The 17,875-nt window shown below is 45.7% G+C and overlaps 1 protein-coding gene across 2 annotated transcripts in view; it reads left to right on the top strand.

The window, feature by feature from the left end:
- The window catches only part of INSC (inscuteable homolog (Drosophila)), a 171,728-nt gene that overhangs the window by 25,745 nt on the left and 128,108 nt on the right, over positions 1-17,875 (top strand). For both annotated transcript variants that reach the window (XM_021083297.1, XM_021083296.1), the window contains exon 2: positions 15,619-15,719. In XM_021083297.1, the coding sequence (XP_020938956.1) occupies positions 15,619-15,719 (101 nt within the window). The remainder of the gene's footprint in view (positions 1-15,618; positions 15,720-17,875) is intronic.

Genomic DNA, 17,875 nt, shown 5'->3' with positions numbered 1-17,875 from the left:
AGCTATTTTAGATCTTTTTGCTTTAAGGATATTTCTTATAGCCAGCACGTAGCACACCTTCTCTCTCTCTCTCTCTCTCTCTCTGTAATGCATGCTTTATACTTTTTGCTTTTAAGTAGTTAGTTTAGGTCATCTCTCCTTACTGTGATTACTATTATTAATTGATACTCCCCCCAAGAAACACATTACACTTCTTTCCTCTTTCGGATTTTTTTATTTCTTATTTTTTTCACTCTACATATTTGATGGGTAATGTCTGTCTCTACCTCTATGTATAGCTTTTAGTTGTTTACCCTAAATATTATAGCATTAGTAATGACCTAATAAGACAAAAGTTAGTTTACATTTCTATTTTCCTCTTCCCAAATAAAAGAAACCTAGGACAATTTAACTTACTTTAGGGCCATACCTCCAGCATTTGGAAGTTCCCAGGCTAGGGGTCGAATCTGAGCTGTAGCTGCTGGCCTATGCCACAGCCACAGCAATGCAGGATCCAAGCCGCATCTGTGACCTATGCCATAGCTCATGGCAAAGCTGGATACTTAACCCACTGAGTGAGGCCAGGGATCAAACCTGAATCCTCATGGATACTAGTTGGGTTCGTTACCACTGAGTCACAATGGGAACTCCTGTGATTGTTTTGATTTACTCATATAGTAAAAATGTTTGTTCATCATTCTCTCTTACATCTCAAACCTTTCATCTGACATTATAATATTTCTGCCTGAAATAAATCTTTTAGATATTTATGAGTCTTACTTGTTTGGAAATGTATTTATATCTATCTTATTCTTGAAAGAGAGTTTCTCTAGGTATAGAATTTTAGGATAATTATTTTCTGTAATCAGATATTTTTCCATTGTCTGCTGACTTTCATCATTGTTAGTAAATGGTCACCTGTAAATCTAATTTCTCTCTTGTCCCTGTCTCTGTGTTTCTTTTTCTTTTACTTTTGGATGCTTTAAGAATCTTCTTGTCCTTTTTTTTTTTTTTCCTTTAGTCTTATAAGTTATCTAGGGTGTGAATGTCTTTTGCATTTTTCCTGCTTGGGCTTCATTGGGGTTCCTGGATTTAAAAGATTTTTTTGTCTTTCAAGAATCCTGGGAAATTTTTCAGCCATTTTTTTGTTTATTTGTTTTTGTTTTTTTGATATCACCTCTTCCTTTAGAAATCTAATGAGATACTTGTGAAACTATTTTACTTTTTACTTCTTAGCTTTGGTTCTCTCATATTTTCTCTCTCTCTCTCTGGGCTGCATTTTAGATTATTTTGTTCTATCTTCTAATTTCCCAATCCAGTCTTTAGCTGTGACTAATCTATCCAATGAGTTTTTCACTTTAATTATTATATTTTTAATTTATAGAAGTTCTATTTTTTTTCTGAAATGTGCTTGGTCAAATTTTATAGCCTCTGTTCCTTGAAATTGTTTCAAAGACTGCCTTTTATTTCTTGAAGCTAAATTCTCTAATTGAGGGTTTTTTCCTCTCATAGATAATGGGAATTCAGGCAACAAACCTTTATAAACATCATATTGTGGTCATTAATTCTCAGGAGAGATTTTACTTCCCTTTAATCCTGCAGCAAGGTTGAGCTAGACAACTTTTCTTGCACATTCTGTACAGATTTATTTTTCATTCACCTTGCATTGAGATTATGGCCTTCTGGGCCACTATTTTATTGTTTCCATAGTCCCTAGGCACCTTTGTCTGCCCTACCTTGTACACACATGGAACAGAAGCTTAGGAAATACACATTCAGCATATTTTCAGGGCAAAAACTCCTTTCAACTCTTACTTATTATGCCTGGTTCCTACTTTTGCTTTCCCTTTAGCTTCTCCAGATATCTTAATTTTTTTTTTTTTTTTTTTTTTTTTTTTTTTTTTGCTTTAGGGCTGCACTCATGGCATATTGAGGTTCCCAGGCCAGGGGTCGAATCAGAGCTGTAGCTGCCGGCCTACACCACAGCCACAGCAATGTTGGATCTGAGCCACATCTGTGACCTACACCACAACTCATGGCAATGTTAGATCTTTAACCCACTAATCGAAGCCAGGGATGGAACCTGCATCCTCATGGATCCTAGTCAGATTGGTTTCCACTGCACCATGGTGGGAACTCCCAGATGTCTTACATTTTTGCCAGCTAAGTAGTACATCTTAAAAATATTAAAACATCCTTATCAATTATTTAAGATTCTTCTTATAAAGAAATGTTTTCGAATATGTGGTGTATCATATTGCTATACATAAAATTCCCTTATGAGCTTTCTCTCTAAGGGGAGGACTCAATTATCAACTAAAAATCACATGCTAAAAAAAAAAATAATAGCATGGTATAAATTTCCTTAAAGAGAGGATACATTTATTACCCTCACTTAATTTACTTATATCTTACAAATTATTGAATCTTTCTGAATCTTCATTCCCATGTCTTGAAAATGGGGATGATAGTAGTACTTTTTTGGATTTATCTTAGAAACAAGTTAAGTTGCATCTATGAAGCACCTAGAAGTGTGCCCAATACAATATTTTATTAAATTTAAGATGCCACAGATTGTGAGGTGCCCTCTCACTTCAAAAAAAGAAAACATGCTTTTAATTAAACAATGACACAATGCAAAGATGCCACTGATTGAAATATAAATCCCAACTTCATGTTAAAATATGAAAATGCATCTTGGAACCATCTGACAATACTATGTTTTGGCTCTTATTATGAATGGATACATAGTAACAAAAAAGACAGTGGTTGAGAAATAGAACCTTAGTCTCAGGCTTGATAGGACTTTAAATATTTGTAGGTATTTATTCCATTCCACACTTCCCTCATCAACTTCTGGACTCTGGCTGTATTGTCCATGAATTAGAGTCAGTGTCCAGAAGGCTAATTGTCAGTATACAAACACGATATTCTATCATCTTCTCTAAGATTGAGAAGGTGGGGAAAAGAAACATGTATTGAGAGACTTCTGTGCCTAGAATACCTATGGGTGCCTTAAATATTGCATTTACTTTAATTCTCACAATTAGGTTAATTAGGATTATTTGGTGTAACAAACAACCCCCCTCCAAATATTAGTAGCTTAGCACATTATGTTTATTTCTGGGTATCTACACAGGCTGATGTGGGTTGGGTGGCTGTACCCCAGACTGTGATTCAGGATTCCTCTTCTTTCATCTTTTGGTTTTGCCATGCTGTACCTTTCCAGCTTCTTTGGCATCACTCAGTGGCAAAAAGGGGAAGAGAGAAAAAGCACATGAAGATACCATATCTTCTATTAAAAAGTAATTTAAAAATTTTCAAGACTTCAGAGTTTAATTTACTCCTCGGCAATTTGTTGGGAAGAGAAATTACTATAGGTTAAAAGTGGATAGAGAAGGCCTTGCAGATGAAGTAGGATTAAAGCTGAGGTCTGAAACAATGATATTTCCTGGAGATGAAAAAAGAGGTTTTTTTTTTTGCTTCCAGATTTCAGTCTGGATGCACTGGAGTGGCATGACAATGCACAGAATTATGGAAGAGTAAGATGTTTTTGAATAACCATGAAACACTCTGTTGGGGATTGGCTAATATTTATTGAACTCCTACCATGTGCTAGATGTCATGTAAGGCCCTTTTCAGGTGCTACTGTAATGTATGGCTTCCTAAATATATTTGAGTCTGATAAGATAGCATTCTGCAAATGGACTGTTTTTCATGTTTAACCCACTGTATGCCCCAGTTATTTAATTCATGATCTTAATTGGGATGTGTGGTCTGAGTACCTGACACTGCACCCCCACATAAAGGATTCTTTATCTGAGGATGTTATGACAATGACAGTAGGATTGCTGAGAATGATTGCGTTGTGCTCTCTCTGCAATATTCGATTTACATACAGTGGCTCTAGAATGGGTTCTGGTTCTCTGCCTTTAGTTCCTTTTTGTTAATGAGCTGCTGAGAACCCTTTGCCATTGTGGCTGATTCATTCTGTTTCAGTCTGGACTCTCCTTTGAATGTCCCACACTACTTGTGTCACATAGGGTGTGAGCTGGGATGTTAATTGTTTTTTCATGGTCAAAGTTACTGATTATAGAAAGCATCTTAATGTCATTGTTTGTTATATGTTAACAAATGGTATTAACAGCATGGTCTGTATGTACGAGGTCGTATCAAATCTCCTCCATGGGAGACTTCTCTTCTTCCCAAGATATGCAATATATTCTGCTTTTTAATTCCCTTTAGTGCAAAACAGCTCATGGGTCTGAGGTCTGGTAGGAAGTGGCTCTTTCATTGGACATGGAGGTAGATACCAAGAGACTTCCTGTGTAACACCGTTAACTTACCTCCCTGGGTCAAGTAGTTTATGGTATTATTATTTCACTCACTCTTATAAGTGTCATGCAGCATATGGTTGCACCCACAGCATATGGAGTTTCCCAGGCAAGGGGTTGATCTGAGCCGTAGCCACAGCCACAGCAACACCATATCTAAGCCAGGTCTGGGAGCTACACCACAGCTAATGGCAATGCCAGTTCCTTAACCCACTGAGCAAGGCCAGGGATCAAACCTGCGTTCTCATGGATGCTGGTCAGATTTGCTTCCACTGAGCCATGATGGGAACTCCAATCTTATGTGATTCTTAAAACAACCCGTGGAGTTCCCATTGCGGCTCGTGAAAACAAACTGACTAGTAGCCATGAGGATGTGGCTTTGATCCCTGGTCTCGATCAGTGGGTTAAGGATCTGATGTTGCCATGAGCTACTATAGGTCGCAGAGGTGGCTCAGATATGGTGTTGCTGAGGCTGTAGCTCCAATTCAACCCCTACCCTGGGAACTTCCATATGCTTTAAGTGCAGCCCTAAAATCTCTCTCTCTCTCTCTCTTTCTCTCTCTCTATCTATCTATCTAATAAAATAAAGCAACCCTGAGGTTAGATTCTATTCTCACTTCTAAAGATCAGAGAGGCCTAACAAGAAGCAAAACTGGCATTAGAATCCCAGTGCTGAACTTTTAGATTTTCATAACCTCATCATGCTGCTTTCAAATGTTACTGAGCAACCTCCAGTTTGGAGGATTTGAGAGGGAAAGAAAATCAGAGAAGTTTGGATGATCCTGGTTGTCGATGTAGCAGTATCATCTAATCACAGCTTTAGAAGTAAGAAAAAATGATATTTGTGAAACTATAAAAGATTGTACAGTTCTCTCTCCTCTGTCCTTTTCCCCAAGGGTATACAGATCCCCTTCAACCTGGGTCCTCATCATGACTCAGACAGGGAAATAGCTTGCCCAGTGTGACCTCTGAGCGTGATTTATGAAACAGGATGTATCCAAATTTTCACCACATTGGAGCTATTCAATTTTCTCTAATGGCTTTATCTGAGAGTTATGTCTATTCGTGGCAGCCAGTAAGTCATTAGCTTAAAGTATACTGCTTGTTAATTTTAGCATCCTGGGACCTGGGCCCAGGGAGAGAGGACTCTTGCTTTTGTGAATCAAAGCTAAAGAATATTCAAGCTGTTGGCTAACATTTACATCAGGAAAAAGTTAGAAAGTGAGAGTGGATAATTAAAAAGTTAAAAAGAGTGAGGAGCCATTGATTGGGTGGACATCGTTCAGAAGATGGCAGAATGGCCTGTGTGGCTGCCTCCCTGCTGCTGGGTACCATCCTCCCCAGAAGACAAATGGAACCTGTCTTTATATTAAGCACCCCTGGCTGCCAGGTACTGCACATATGTGATCTCGCTGATCTGCACAGCAGTGCCAAGAAGAAGGGACCATCACTTCTGTTTTATCCTTAATGTATATGAACCCAGCTTTACAGATAAGGAAACCTAATACCCAAGGTCACACAGCTAATAACTGATGGACCTGGGATTTGAACCTGGGCAGTCTGGCTCCAAGTCTGCATTCTTTTTTTTTTTTTTTTTTTTTGTCTTTTGTCTTTTTTGTTGTTGTTGTTGCTATTGTTGCTATTTCTTGGGCCGCTCCCGCGGCATATGGAAGTTCCCAGGCTAGGGGTTGAATCGGAGCTGTAGCCACCGGCCTACGTCAGAGCCACAGCAACGCGGGATCCGAGCCACGTCTGCAACCTACACCACAGCTCACGTCAATGCCGGATCGTTAACCCACTGAGCAAGGGCAGGGATCGAACCCACAACCTCATGGTTCCTAGTCGGATTCGTTAACCACTGCACCACGATGGGAACTCCCAAGTCTGCATTCTTAACCAACGGAGATCTGGATGGGGGTCACCCAAAGGCCCAGTCAAGCCTCCCTCGGGGACTGCACACCACTTAAGGGCAAAGAGATGTGGGGTACTGTTTTCTCACTTAGACCTTTAGAAGATCTCCAGCTCAGGCCAGCTCCCAGATGCCAGTAGTTGCAGGTTCCTGGTGAGGCTCAGGGCTTGGTGCTCCTCCTATGGGCAGCTGTGGTGTCCAAGCCCCAGAGCCTGGAAGGCACCACCCTGGGTCACAGGGAGGGGGTGGCTATGGCTTTCCTGACACCAGGAGCCTGGGCCTCCCTGGGGGACTGCCTCGCACAGGCACGTGGGCCTCAGCAGGAAAAGCTGGACTTGGCCCTATTTTCTCCAACCTCTGGAGCCTTATGGGCACCTCTGAGTCAACCTGCCTGTCGCACTCCAAGGCCGAGCCAAATCAGAGCAGGAATCCCTGAAATTTCCCAGTCCCCTGTCCCTTCCTCTGCGCTTGGTGATTGCAGCAAAGGAGAGAGAGCTGGTATAGTTATCCCTTTTTACAGATGGAGAACCATTGATTTCCTAGGGTAAATCCCTCTGAGCCTGGGTGGGTCTCTGATGGGCTCTTACGAGGCAAAGCCTTCTTTGCATTTCTCTAGAGAGGAGTTTATGGGAGTGAGGAGACCTGGGTGCAGGTCCCACGTATAGCTGGACCTGCTGTATGACCTTAGGCAAATCTCTCCTTCCATATGAGCCAAACTTTCTGTGCTTCAGATTCCTCATCTGAAAATTGGGGATAATAATAGCAACTTACTTCATGGGGTTATTTTGAGCATTCACTGTAAAGCATTTAGAACAGTGCCTGGAAGGTTCTTGGTGGTCTAGTGGTCAGGGTTTGGAGCTTTCACTGCCAGGGCCTGGAGTCAATCCCTGGTCTGGCAACTGAGATCCCACATTAAGCTGCTGCATGTTGCAACCAAAAAAAAAAAGAAAAGGATAAAAGAACAGTGGAGTTCCCGTCATGGCACAGTGGAAACGAATCCGACTAGGATTCATGAGGTTGTGGGTTCGATCCCTGGCCTCGCTCAGTGGGTTAAGGATCTGGCATTGCTATGAGCTGTGGTGTAGGTCACAGACGTGGCTCGGATCTGGTGTTACTGTGGCTCTGGTGTAGGCCAGTAGCTGCAGCTCTGATGAGACCCCTAGCCTAGGTGTGGCCATAAAAAGACAAAAGACAAAAAATAAAAAATAAATAAAAAATAAAAAAGGAAAAAAGAACAGTGAAAGAGCAGCGCCAGACACACAGTTAGCACCCAATATGTATTTCTCCCCCTATTCCTCCTCCTCTTTGTATTATTGCTGTTATTATTATTATTATAAAGGGTAATCTCTAAAGCTTTCTATTAGTTCTAATATTCTAAGGTTATGATGTGAGCTCCTCCAAGAAGGCTGCCTGGATTTTGGGAGGGAGCTGTAGTCTTACCCCTGTCAAGTTCATGGACATATTTGAGCAGATGAGGTTCTTGTTACCTTCCAGGTAGGGTCTGGGAACCAGATGTATCCAATTAATCAGGTGGTGGCTTGGGACCTTGTTTCTGCTTTGCTGCACCTGTTTTGGGCCCAGAATTGAGAAGCGGGGCTGAGGTCTTGGTGGGCCCCCTCTAACTTGATGCACAGTCCTTCTCGGCTGTCCAGCCAGGCTTTTCAGTGCCTGAGGGCACAAAGCCTGGTTCTCTGAGCCCTGAGGTCTATTCTGCCTGCTTGCTGGATTCTGTCGCTTGACAGCTGTGAGGGCCGGTGGGGCCTCCTTCAGGGAGCTAGAGCGCTCTATATTTCATGAGGCTCCATCCATTCAGCAGGGATGGGTAGCAGCTCGCTTGGTGTCTTGCATCTCCCCTGGGAATCAGCATTCTTAAAGTATCTGATTGCTGCAGGAGCCTCGGCTCCACAGCTTGTAGTACCGAAGTAACTCTGGTGACCATTGCCACCTGTGGGAGACAGTCACACAGAAGAGGCCAAAGTGGGGAAGAGGGAGGCCTGTTGTCATTGCTTTACAAATCTTGGAGTTCCCATTGTGGTGCAGCAGAAACGAACCCAACTAGGAACCATGAGGTTGGGGGTTCGATCCCTGGCCTTGCTCAGTGGGTTAAGGATCTGGCATTGCCGTGAGCTGTGGTGTAGGTCACAGATGAGGCTCGGATCTGACATTGCTGTGACTGTGGTGTAGGCCACACCTACAGCTCCGATTGGACCCCTAGCCTGGAAGCCTCCATATGCCATGGGTGTGCCCTTAAAAAAAAATGAAAGACTCAGTCCAGGTGTCACCGCCTTTAAGAAATCTGGTCTGTTCCCCAGTTGAAAGTTACAACTCCTTTTTCTGTGTTTCCATGCTTCCTCTAAACTCCACCACCAGCCCAGAGGGCCCCAGCCTTCTAGAAACACTTGCAGTTCCCTGATCTTACTGTGCTCAGGATTCTGTGCCTTTCACATGCCCTTCCCTCTGCCTGCACACCCTTTCCTTCCTGCTCCTGCTCCTTCCCTTATTCCCACGTTCTCCTTTCAGCTTCCGGGTCACGTCTTGAGAAACTTCCCATGACCCCCTCCCCCTGCTGTCCATTCTCACCTACTTCTGCTTGGAGGCCCTCTGGTCCTCCTTAGCCTCCCCTTGGTTATCTGTTATTGTAGTTTTGTGCAGCATTGAGGCTGTCCATTGGTCCATCTGTCTGTCTGTCTGGAGCACGGAGCTGGGGAGAGGGAAGGAGGCTGTCTGACTGGGTACCTGCAGGCAGTGAGGACTGCAAGAACTCAGGAGGGACAGGTGACTCTGCCTCTTGGCTGTTCGGATGCAGCGTCCTTTCCAGGCAGTGATTGCAAAAGGCCCTCCCTCCATTGCCTCACTGAATTCTCTCTCTTATTTTTTTTCCTGCTTTTTAGGGCCGCTCCCACGGTATATGGAGGTTCCCAGGCTAGGGGTCTAATTGGACCTGTTGCCGCCGGCCTACACCACAGCCACAGCCACAGCCACGCCAGATCCGAGCCGCATCTGTGACCTACACCACAGCTCACGGCAATGCCAGATCCTTAACCCACTGAGCAAGGCCAGGGATCGAACCTGCAGCCTCATTGTTCAATTCTCTTCTGTTCCTTATGAACTAGCGAGGAAGCTGAGTTTCCTTGCACACGTTACCTAGTTAGTCGACAAGTGTTAATTGATCTGATGGCATGTCCCAGGCACTGTGTCAGGAAGGAGGAAGGGAGCGGTGGGGAGTCGGGGGGCGATCCAGCAGTGAGCAGGTCGGACGTAGTGACCACCCCCGGGATCCTCAAGGGAGAGGGATGTGAAGCACAAATTTCACAGTTAATTGTTTAATTACAGTTGTGATAATGTCTACAGAGAAGTAATGAGGGGGTAGGGAATTGTGTAATGAGGGACTTGACGCCAAAAAAAAAAAAAAAAAGGGAGTTCCCTTCATGGCTCAGCAGTTAACGAACCTGACTGGCATCCATGAGGACCAGATTCGATCCCTGGCCTCACTCAGTGGGTTAAGGATCTGGCATTGACGTGAGCTGTGGTGTAGGTCACAGATGCGGCTCGGATCCCGAGTTGCTGTGGCTCTGGCATAGGCTGGCGGTTACAGGTCTGATTAGATCCCTAGCCTGGGAACCTCCATATGCCGCAGGTGTGGCCCTAAAAAGAGAGAAAAAAAAAAGTGAGGGACTTGACTGAAACCTTGGGTCCCTCCCAGCTCCCATTCCTCTCTCTGTTGCTGCTGCCGGAGCTTGACTGCTTTCCGCAATATTTACTGTCCTGCTCCTGTTGACAGCCCTAATGGCTTCTGTAGATTAAAAATCCCAGCCCTGCCTTGAGCTGCACTCGGATTGGCCCATTAGACGACGGCAGAAACCACCCTTGCTCCTGGTTCTAATTGAATAATTTCCTGTAAATAGCCTCCATTTCCTCCAGAGCCCAAGCTGAGTCCTTAGCCAAATGGAGGTGAGCAAGGGCTGCCTCTAATGGGATGCAGGAGCAGAAATGAGCTGTCCAAATGAGCAGTTGTCCCAGCAGGCTTTGAATTAAATCAGAGACACTTAAGGCTTCAAGTCCTTCTTGTAAACGAGCCACCCCTGGTGGGGAGACACAGCCAAGAGCCCTGAAGAATTCAGGCTGCAGGCTCCAGGGTAGGATTTCCAGTGAATTAGGAAGAGCCTCAGGCAGGGGGTGGAGGTGATAGGGTTTCCTTTTTTCCTGCTCACTTGTGCCTGTGTCCTTTTTGCCTAGGCAAGGTAGCATCTCTGCCCTCAGATATATTTCTCCATTCTTCCTTCCATGAGGAAGGATACTCCCACTTTGAGGCTAGCATGTGCCAAGCACATGATATATTGCATTATAGTATATTATACTATATTGTATTATCTGTCAGGTAGTTTTATAAGTGATTTCATTTCATTCTCCTAAGGCTCCTGGGAAGCAGGTATAATGGTAGAAACCACATTCATGTGGATTAAGGCTTTCCCCAAGGTCAGCTACTTATCAGGCACAGAATCAGGATTTGAATACAGATGTCAGACCACAAATTCAAGTTCAGGGATGCTCTTGTGGCACATCGGGTTAAGGATTTGGCATTGTCAACGCAGTAGCTCGGATCGCTGCTGTGGTGTGAGTTCAGTTCCTGGCCTGGGAACTTCCACATGCCTCAGGCATGGCCAAAACCCCCCCAAAAAACAAAAATGTCATTTTGCAGCACCAGTGAGAATAGATGACATGGGGCAGGGGGTACCCTTGAATCCATTCTTGGCTTTCTGACATGCTATGTAGATTTGGAAGGGCTCTACTCTGACTCTGCTTAATAGAATGAGTCTGGCTTAGGGCAGTGGGAGGGGCTAGCCACCTCGAAGGCTGTGAGGGCCTCCCTGAGGTTCTGCCCTCTTGAAACAGGTCTTTCTACAAAGCTGGTGACACTTTAGACTTTCATTGGGACAGTGGTTTCCCACCCCCTAATCTCTTTAGGACCCATAACTCTATCTTGATGTCTCATCAAAGGAACCAGCCGTGAGGAACAGAAGAGCTATCCCCACTGTCTGTAGCCATCTTCCTACTGCCATTGGGGTACAGTGTCTGGGGGCTTCATTTTTCCAAGGATTATTCTGTCCTCTGGCAGTGTCACTTAGGGCTCACCCTAGAAGAAGCTGGAGGACACAAGAGTTTGGGAGGTGGGAGCAGTGGTTAGCCCTGGTGAGAAGGAAGAGGGCTCAGTTGTGTGTGAAGGGTGGGGCTGGGTGTCACCCCCATGGAGTGGAGTCACACTTCTTCATGGCAAATGCTGAACCTGTGTCACTTTTGTTGCTTTCATCATCTTCATCTGCTTCTGTACCTCATCTCCCCTCGGACCATAAAAACTGGATGCCAGTCCTCTGTCACCTACCAGCTGTGTGATATGGGGCAATGCATGTATTTCCACTGAGTTTCAGAGGTCTCATATGTAGCAAGGGGATGATGACAGTATTAAATGAATTAATGTGATATGAAGCATTTAGAACAGTGCCTGGCACATAGTACACATGCAAAAATATTAGCCATTATTGATATTCTTATTGGCACTTTGTAAACATCAGCTGGGTTAACTCTATTTTTTCTTTTTCTTTTTTTTTTTTTTTTTTGTCCTTTCTAGGGCTGCACCTGGGGCATATGGAGGTTCCCAGGCTAGGGGGTCTAATTGGAGCTGTAGCAGCCGGCATACGCCAGAGCCACAGCCATGTGAGATCCAAGCTGCATCTGCAACCTACACCACAGCTCATGGCAACACCAGATCCTTAATCCACTGAGCGAGGCCAGGGATTGAACCCACAACCTCATGGTTCCTAGTCGGATTCATTAACCACTGAGCCATGATGGGAACTCCCAGCTGGGTTAACTCTTAATCGTCCCTATCTCACCTTCCAGATATTCTCTCTTACCTATTCCCCATCCCTGGTGAATATGAGCTGTGGTCCCTCTGAGAGCTAATCTAAGTCACAATCCTGGCTGCAGCCATGTAGGTGCTTAGTCCTACATTGAGCACATGTGGTTTCAGACATCAAAGAGTTTTGTCTCATCGAGGGAAAGAAGCAGGCATAAATAGTACGGTCTGTGCACAGGGCAGTGATATGTGTGCAGCCCAGATGTCCCCAAGAGCGCCCTCCCCCCCCCCCCCCGCCAACCTCTAGGAACACATGCGATGTCACAAACCAAGGTTTGGTTAGTAGGCAGCCTCTGAGGGCCTAACTACTGGGAAGCTCTGGATGAAATGGAGGAATGAGGCTGGCGCCCTAACAAAATCGAGATATATATGAGGTTTATTGAAGCTCCCTCAGCAGAGAGCCCCAGTGCTTCCTAATGAAAAGGAAGAAATTGTTTGAGCCTGACCTGTTCCTGCTGGACTCTAGCTAGCTTCTGCCCCAAGGGCTTACCGATCAGTGATTAGGAATCTGTTCTATAATTTCGTGGCCGTCAAGCTGTGTTTCTGGAATCTACCTCTTGGAAAATCAGAACATTCTCCTGCATTGAGGCTTCTGCCCATGACAGCTCCCTCTTTCTTGGGGCCCCTCTGCTACAACTTAATCAGACCCCAAGGTTCCTCCAATAGTCACAGAATCCTAACTGGTTCATACTTTATAGGGCCTTGGAGCTTCCTGTGTCCTTAAACTTTCCTATTGTCACCTGCCTTCAGTTTTAGTTCCCTCTCCAAAGTTTTTCCTCTGCCCCTTTTCTTCTCCATGATGAAGACGGAACTAAAATAAGATCTGCTTGCTCACTGCGTTCTGATCACGTCAAAGCATTCGCTCTGAGATGCTGGTATTTCCCTTTCGGATTTTTTTCGTCAAACCTATTGAAGAAAGAACAGATACCTCATTTTGTTGTTTCTGGCTTTTTTTTTTTTTTTTTTCTTTTGTGACGTTCTCTTCAGCCTGCTGACTCACTGGGCTCCAAAAATATACCTTCTCAATAATGAAAATAATGAAAGTAATAAAAATCGTGATACTCCTGATGCGAGAGAGGCTTTGTGGAGCACTGTTGTTGTGCTGGGTTCTTTATATGCTTTATCTCATTTTCTGCATCTCCCCCAGCAAAGCTGACCACGGGGCTGAACACACCGCAGCCTCTCGGGGCATGATAACAAAACCTATTTATTTAGCTCTCGACCTGGCCTGACACTTCTGCCTTCTTTATCTTATGTCATTGTTATAATAGCCCTGTAAAACAGATATTATTATCCTCGGTTGCAGATGAAGAGTTAGGGCTCCACGTAAATGTATTAAAAATTCATTCCACTCATTATTTCTATAGACATATGGAGTGTTTGGTAAGTGCCTGGCCCTTGGAACCAAGTGGTCCCTGCCCTCCAGGGTCTCATATCTAGTGGAGCCTGTAGGTCAGGGAGCAGGCAGTGGCAGTGAATCTCTGGAATTTTCTAAAGTCCTAGTTTTAGTCTGGGCTCCTGCCTCCCTATCCTTTGCAGATTCGTTCTTTCGTCTTTTATTCTGAGCATCTCAAGGGGGTACTTTATGTCCAGCCACATCACTATTAATTAAAGTCCTCCTCTGTTCTTTTCTCACAAGGGTCACTTGAAATCATAGTGTAAGAGTTTCATTTTTCTGGACTTGCCTTGCTGCCCCCCTCAGCTGTCTCCTTCTACAAGTTCATACTTGAGTTCTCTGGGTGTCTCGCAATCTGCTGTCCTCAAGCTCGGGACGTGACAGGTGACAGCCGGTCCTCTCTTGACTCTTGCTTTACCCAGACGAAGGTGACAGAATCTCCATTTTCCTTAAAGAGGCTTCTTTAGGAGTTCACGTCGTGGCGCGGTGGTTAACGAATCTGACTAGGAACCATGAGGTTGCAGGTTGGATCCCTGGCCTTGCTCAGTGGGTTAAGGATCTGGTGTTGCCGTGAGCTGTGGTGTAGGTTGCAGACATGGCTCAGATCCCGCGTTGCTGTGGCTCTGGCGTAGGCCGGCGGCTACAGCTCTAATTTGACCCCTAGCCTGGGAACCTCCATATGCCATGGGGGCAGCCTGAGAAAATGGCAAAAAGACATAAAAAAGAAAAAAAAGAGGCTTCTTTATTGGCTTGGAGAAGGAGAGGGAGAGAGGGAGGGATGGGGAAACGATGTTGAGGCAGGAGATAAACAGGTGGCAGCTGATTTTATGGAGGAAGAAAGACACTATCATCTTGGTCTAACCTGAGAGGCACAAGCAAGCCAAGGGACCTGGGTTCCCTTGATAGTTAGGTGGCTTTAGGGTGTTCCAGAACCCAAACCCTCGCTTAACAAGAACTTTATGATTTTACGCACTAGGAAGCTCAGAGGTGGGCCAGACTCTGTGTTGGTTGATCGAGGGGCTCAGCGATCAAGGATGCAGGTCTTTTTCCCTCTCTGTGTCCTTCTTCTTCTCCAGTTGGGGCCTCTGTGATTGCAAAGATGGTCTCTAGCAGCAGTGGAGCGATCAGATTCCTTGTTCAGGTCCAACGGGAGAGATACGGTCTCACCTTGCAGCTAGTGGTTAGGAGAAAGTAAACTTTTCCTAAAGACCATCCTGTGATGGCTCATTGGCTTGAATTGGGTCACAGGCCTATTCCTGAACCACTTCCTGGCAGTTTGGGTGAAATTACATCATCTAAAGTGGAATGGACTTGGGGAAGCAGCCACCATGCCCATTACAGGGTCATATTTCCCAGGCGTCAACAAAGTGAAGAACCAACCCTGAGATGGGTAGAGTTAGGGAATTAGCATGTAGAGTTGCCAGATTTAGCTAATAATACAGGATGCCTAGTAAAATGTGAATTTCAGGTGAACCATATACTTTTTTTTTGTCTTTTTGCCTTTTCTAGGGCTGCTCCCACAGCATATGGAGGTTCCCAGGCTAGGGGTCAATCGGAGCTGTAGCTGCTGGTCTCTGCCACAGCTATAGCAACACAGGATCCGAGCTACGTCTGCAACCTACACCACAGCTCACGGCAACGCCAGATCCTTAACCCACTGAGCAAGGCCAGGGATCGAACCTGCAACTTCATGGTTCCTAGTCAGATTCGTTAACCACTGCGCCACGACAGGAACTCCCCGTGTACTTTTTTAAGTCTAAGTATGTCCCATGCAATATTTGCTGGTCTGTATGTTCCAGCATTTGGTACAAAGCAAAATGGTTTAGGTTAAGTGTTTAGCAGTGAGACATGGGAAAGGATTGTAGGGCTTTGCACTGGTCTAGGGACTTAGAACCAAGATCAAACCTGAGTCCTGCATAGCTTGTATGAGGAGAGTGGAGTAAATTGGCTCAAACAGCAGAGGAGGGCCAGAGTGGCTTCCCTCCACACCTGTGTTGATTCCCTGTGGTCAAAATTTGGGAAAGAAAACAGTTGTGCCTCCTCACTCGGGGGACCTCAGTGACGCCATCCTTCCCTCTCTTTCCAGGGCCCCAACCGCTGCGGGCAGGCTTTGCTGCAGATCGGCGTCAACCTGATGGCGCTGCCGGGAGGCCGACACCTGGACTGCATCCCCCTGCAGGGTCAGCGGTAAGTAGCGCTGCTGTGTCTCAGGGCCAGCCCTGCCCTATCTGGACTCTGGCTGAGTCCCCACCCCAGGATCCTGTGGTTTGCAAATGGCCCCACATCCCTGAGCACTGTGCTGGGTGGGGGGTGGGGAAGCTCAGGACAATATCTTGGGGATGCCTCGTTCGCTCGGCAAATACAAATGGCCTGAGCACTGGGACACGGAGGAGTCAGCCACATCCTGCCCCATGGAGCTGTGGTTTAGGATCCAGGTAGATAATGAAGCAAAGAGTCAAGGGGGGTGTGCTGCTAAGATAGGGGACCCCTGAGGAGCCTCCAGGTCTCACCTCAGCCAAGGGGCCGGAGCCACTGGGAGAAGAATCTTCTCTGAGCCTCGTGGAAGGAGTCTGTCTACGCTCAGATTTCTTTCTCCCAGAGCACCAGGGAGAGGAGTGGGCACAGAGCTGGGCCTTGGGAAATATTTGTTGCCCTGAGCTGGGCAGTGTGGGGAAGTGGTGGGGGACGGGGGTGGGGCTGCACTGAACAGCAGGTGAGGCCTGGATGAGTGGAGAAGGAGAGACCTGGGGACCTCAGAGCTGCCTTCATGCTGGTGAAAGGGGTAGGGAGGCAGGTATGGATCTGACTTGGTTGGTCCTGGAGGCCTGAGCCAGAAGCAAAGGTAGAAGCATCAGGGCAGCAATCTCTGGTGCCCAACTGTCCCAGTTTGCCAGGGACTATAATTTAGCACTGACAGTTCTGTGTCCTTGGAAACTCCTTAGTCTTGGGCAAACCAGTGTGGTTGGTAAGCCTATGGAGGAACTTTGTAATTTGCATGCTCAGTGCTTCCTCTTAGCCTTTCTTTTCCTGCTAATTTTTTTTTGGGGGGGGGCACACCAACAGCATAGGGAAGTTCCCAGGCTAGGGGTCGAATCAGAGCTGCAGCTACTAGCCTACACCACAGCCACAGCAACACAAGATCCAAGCCACGTCTGCAGCCTACACCACAGCTCATGGCAATGCCCAATCCTTAACCCACCGAGTGAGGCCAGGGATCGAACCCAAATCCTCATGGATACTAGTTGGGTTTGTTATCACTGAGCCACAATGGGAGCTTCTTCCTGCTCATTTTGATGGAGCTCTTTTGAGGCAACAGAATCTAAGCAGCCCTTCCAAGGCCATTAAATCATTGTTTTCTTTTGTGGTGTCTCTATGTATCATATGTACCACCATCAAATTTTTATTCTTACTCTCCCCACCTGAATTACCAGGGATTTCAACCTATTTACATCATGCATTTCCATATTGTTTATTTGGTGTTTGAGTATTCTTTGTGGAATGTATGTTGCTTTTAATCAGAAAGAGGGAGTTCCCTGTGTGGCGCAGCAGAAACAAATCTGACTAGGAACCATGAGGTTGTGGGTTCTGTTCCTGGCCTTGCTCAGTGGGTTTCAGGATCTGGCATTGCTGTGAGCTGTGGTATAGGTTGCAGACGTGGCTCGGATCTGGTGTTGCTGTGACTGTGGTGTAGGCCAGTGGCTATGGCTCTGATTAGACCCCTAGCCTGGGAACCTTCATATGCCACGGGTGCAGCCCTAAAAGGACAAAAATAACTAAATAAATAAAATCAGAAAGAGGAGTTCCTGTTGTGGCACAGCTGAAATGAATCCAACTAGTATCCATACGGATGCGGGTTCGATTCCTGGCTTCGCTCAGTGAGTTGGGGATCCGGCATTGTCGTGAGCTGTGGGGTAGGTTACAGATGTGGGTTGGATCCCATGTTGCTGTGGCTGTGGTGTAGGCTGGCAGCTACAGCTCCAATTTGACTGCTAGCCTAGGAACTTCCATATGCCACGGGTGTGGCCCTACAAAGAAAAAAAAAAAGAAATAAAATACATAAATAAATCAGTAAAATCAGAGAGATTTATTAAATATTTGCTAAAAGTCTACTGAAACTGGGTTAATCTCTATGATAGCATCAGTCTGCTCTCCCAAAGTCATTATTAGAAAGAGTTGTAGGAATATGAAATACTTGGAAGTTCCCTGTGGTACAGCATGTTAAGGATCTGGCATTGCTGCAGCTGTGGCTCAGGTTGCAACTGGGGCACAGGTTTGATCCCTGGCCTGGGAACTTCAACATGCTGCAGATGTGGCAAAAAAAAAAAAAAAGAAAAATATTGGGG

This window comes from Sus scrofa, chromosome 2 (genome assembly GCF_000003025.6).
Source record: "Sus scrofa isolate TJ Tabasco breed Duroc chromosome 2, Sscrofa11.1, whole genome shotgun sequence".
Taxonomy (NCBI): Eukaryota; Metazoa; Chordata; class Mammalia; order Artiodactyla; family Suidae; genus Sus; species Sus scrofa.
The sequence above is the reverse complement of the archived record's forward strand: the minus strand, read 5'-3'. Positions and strand labels throughout refer to the sequence as shown.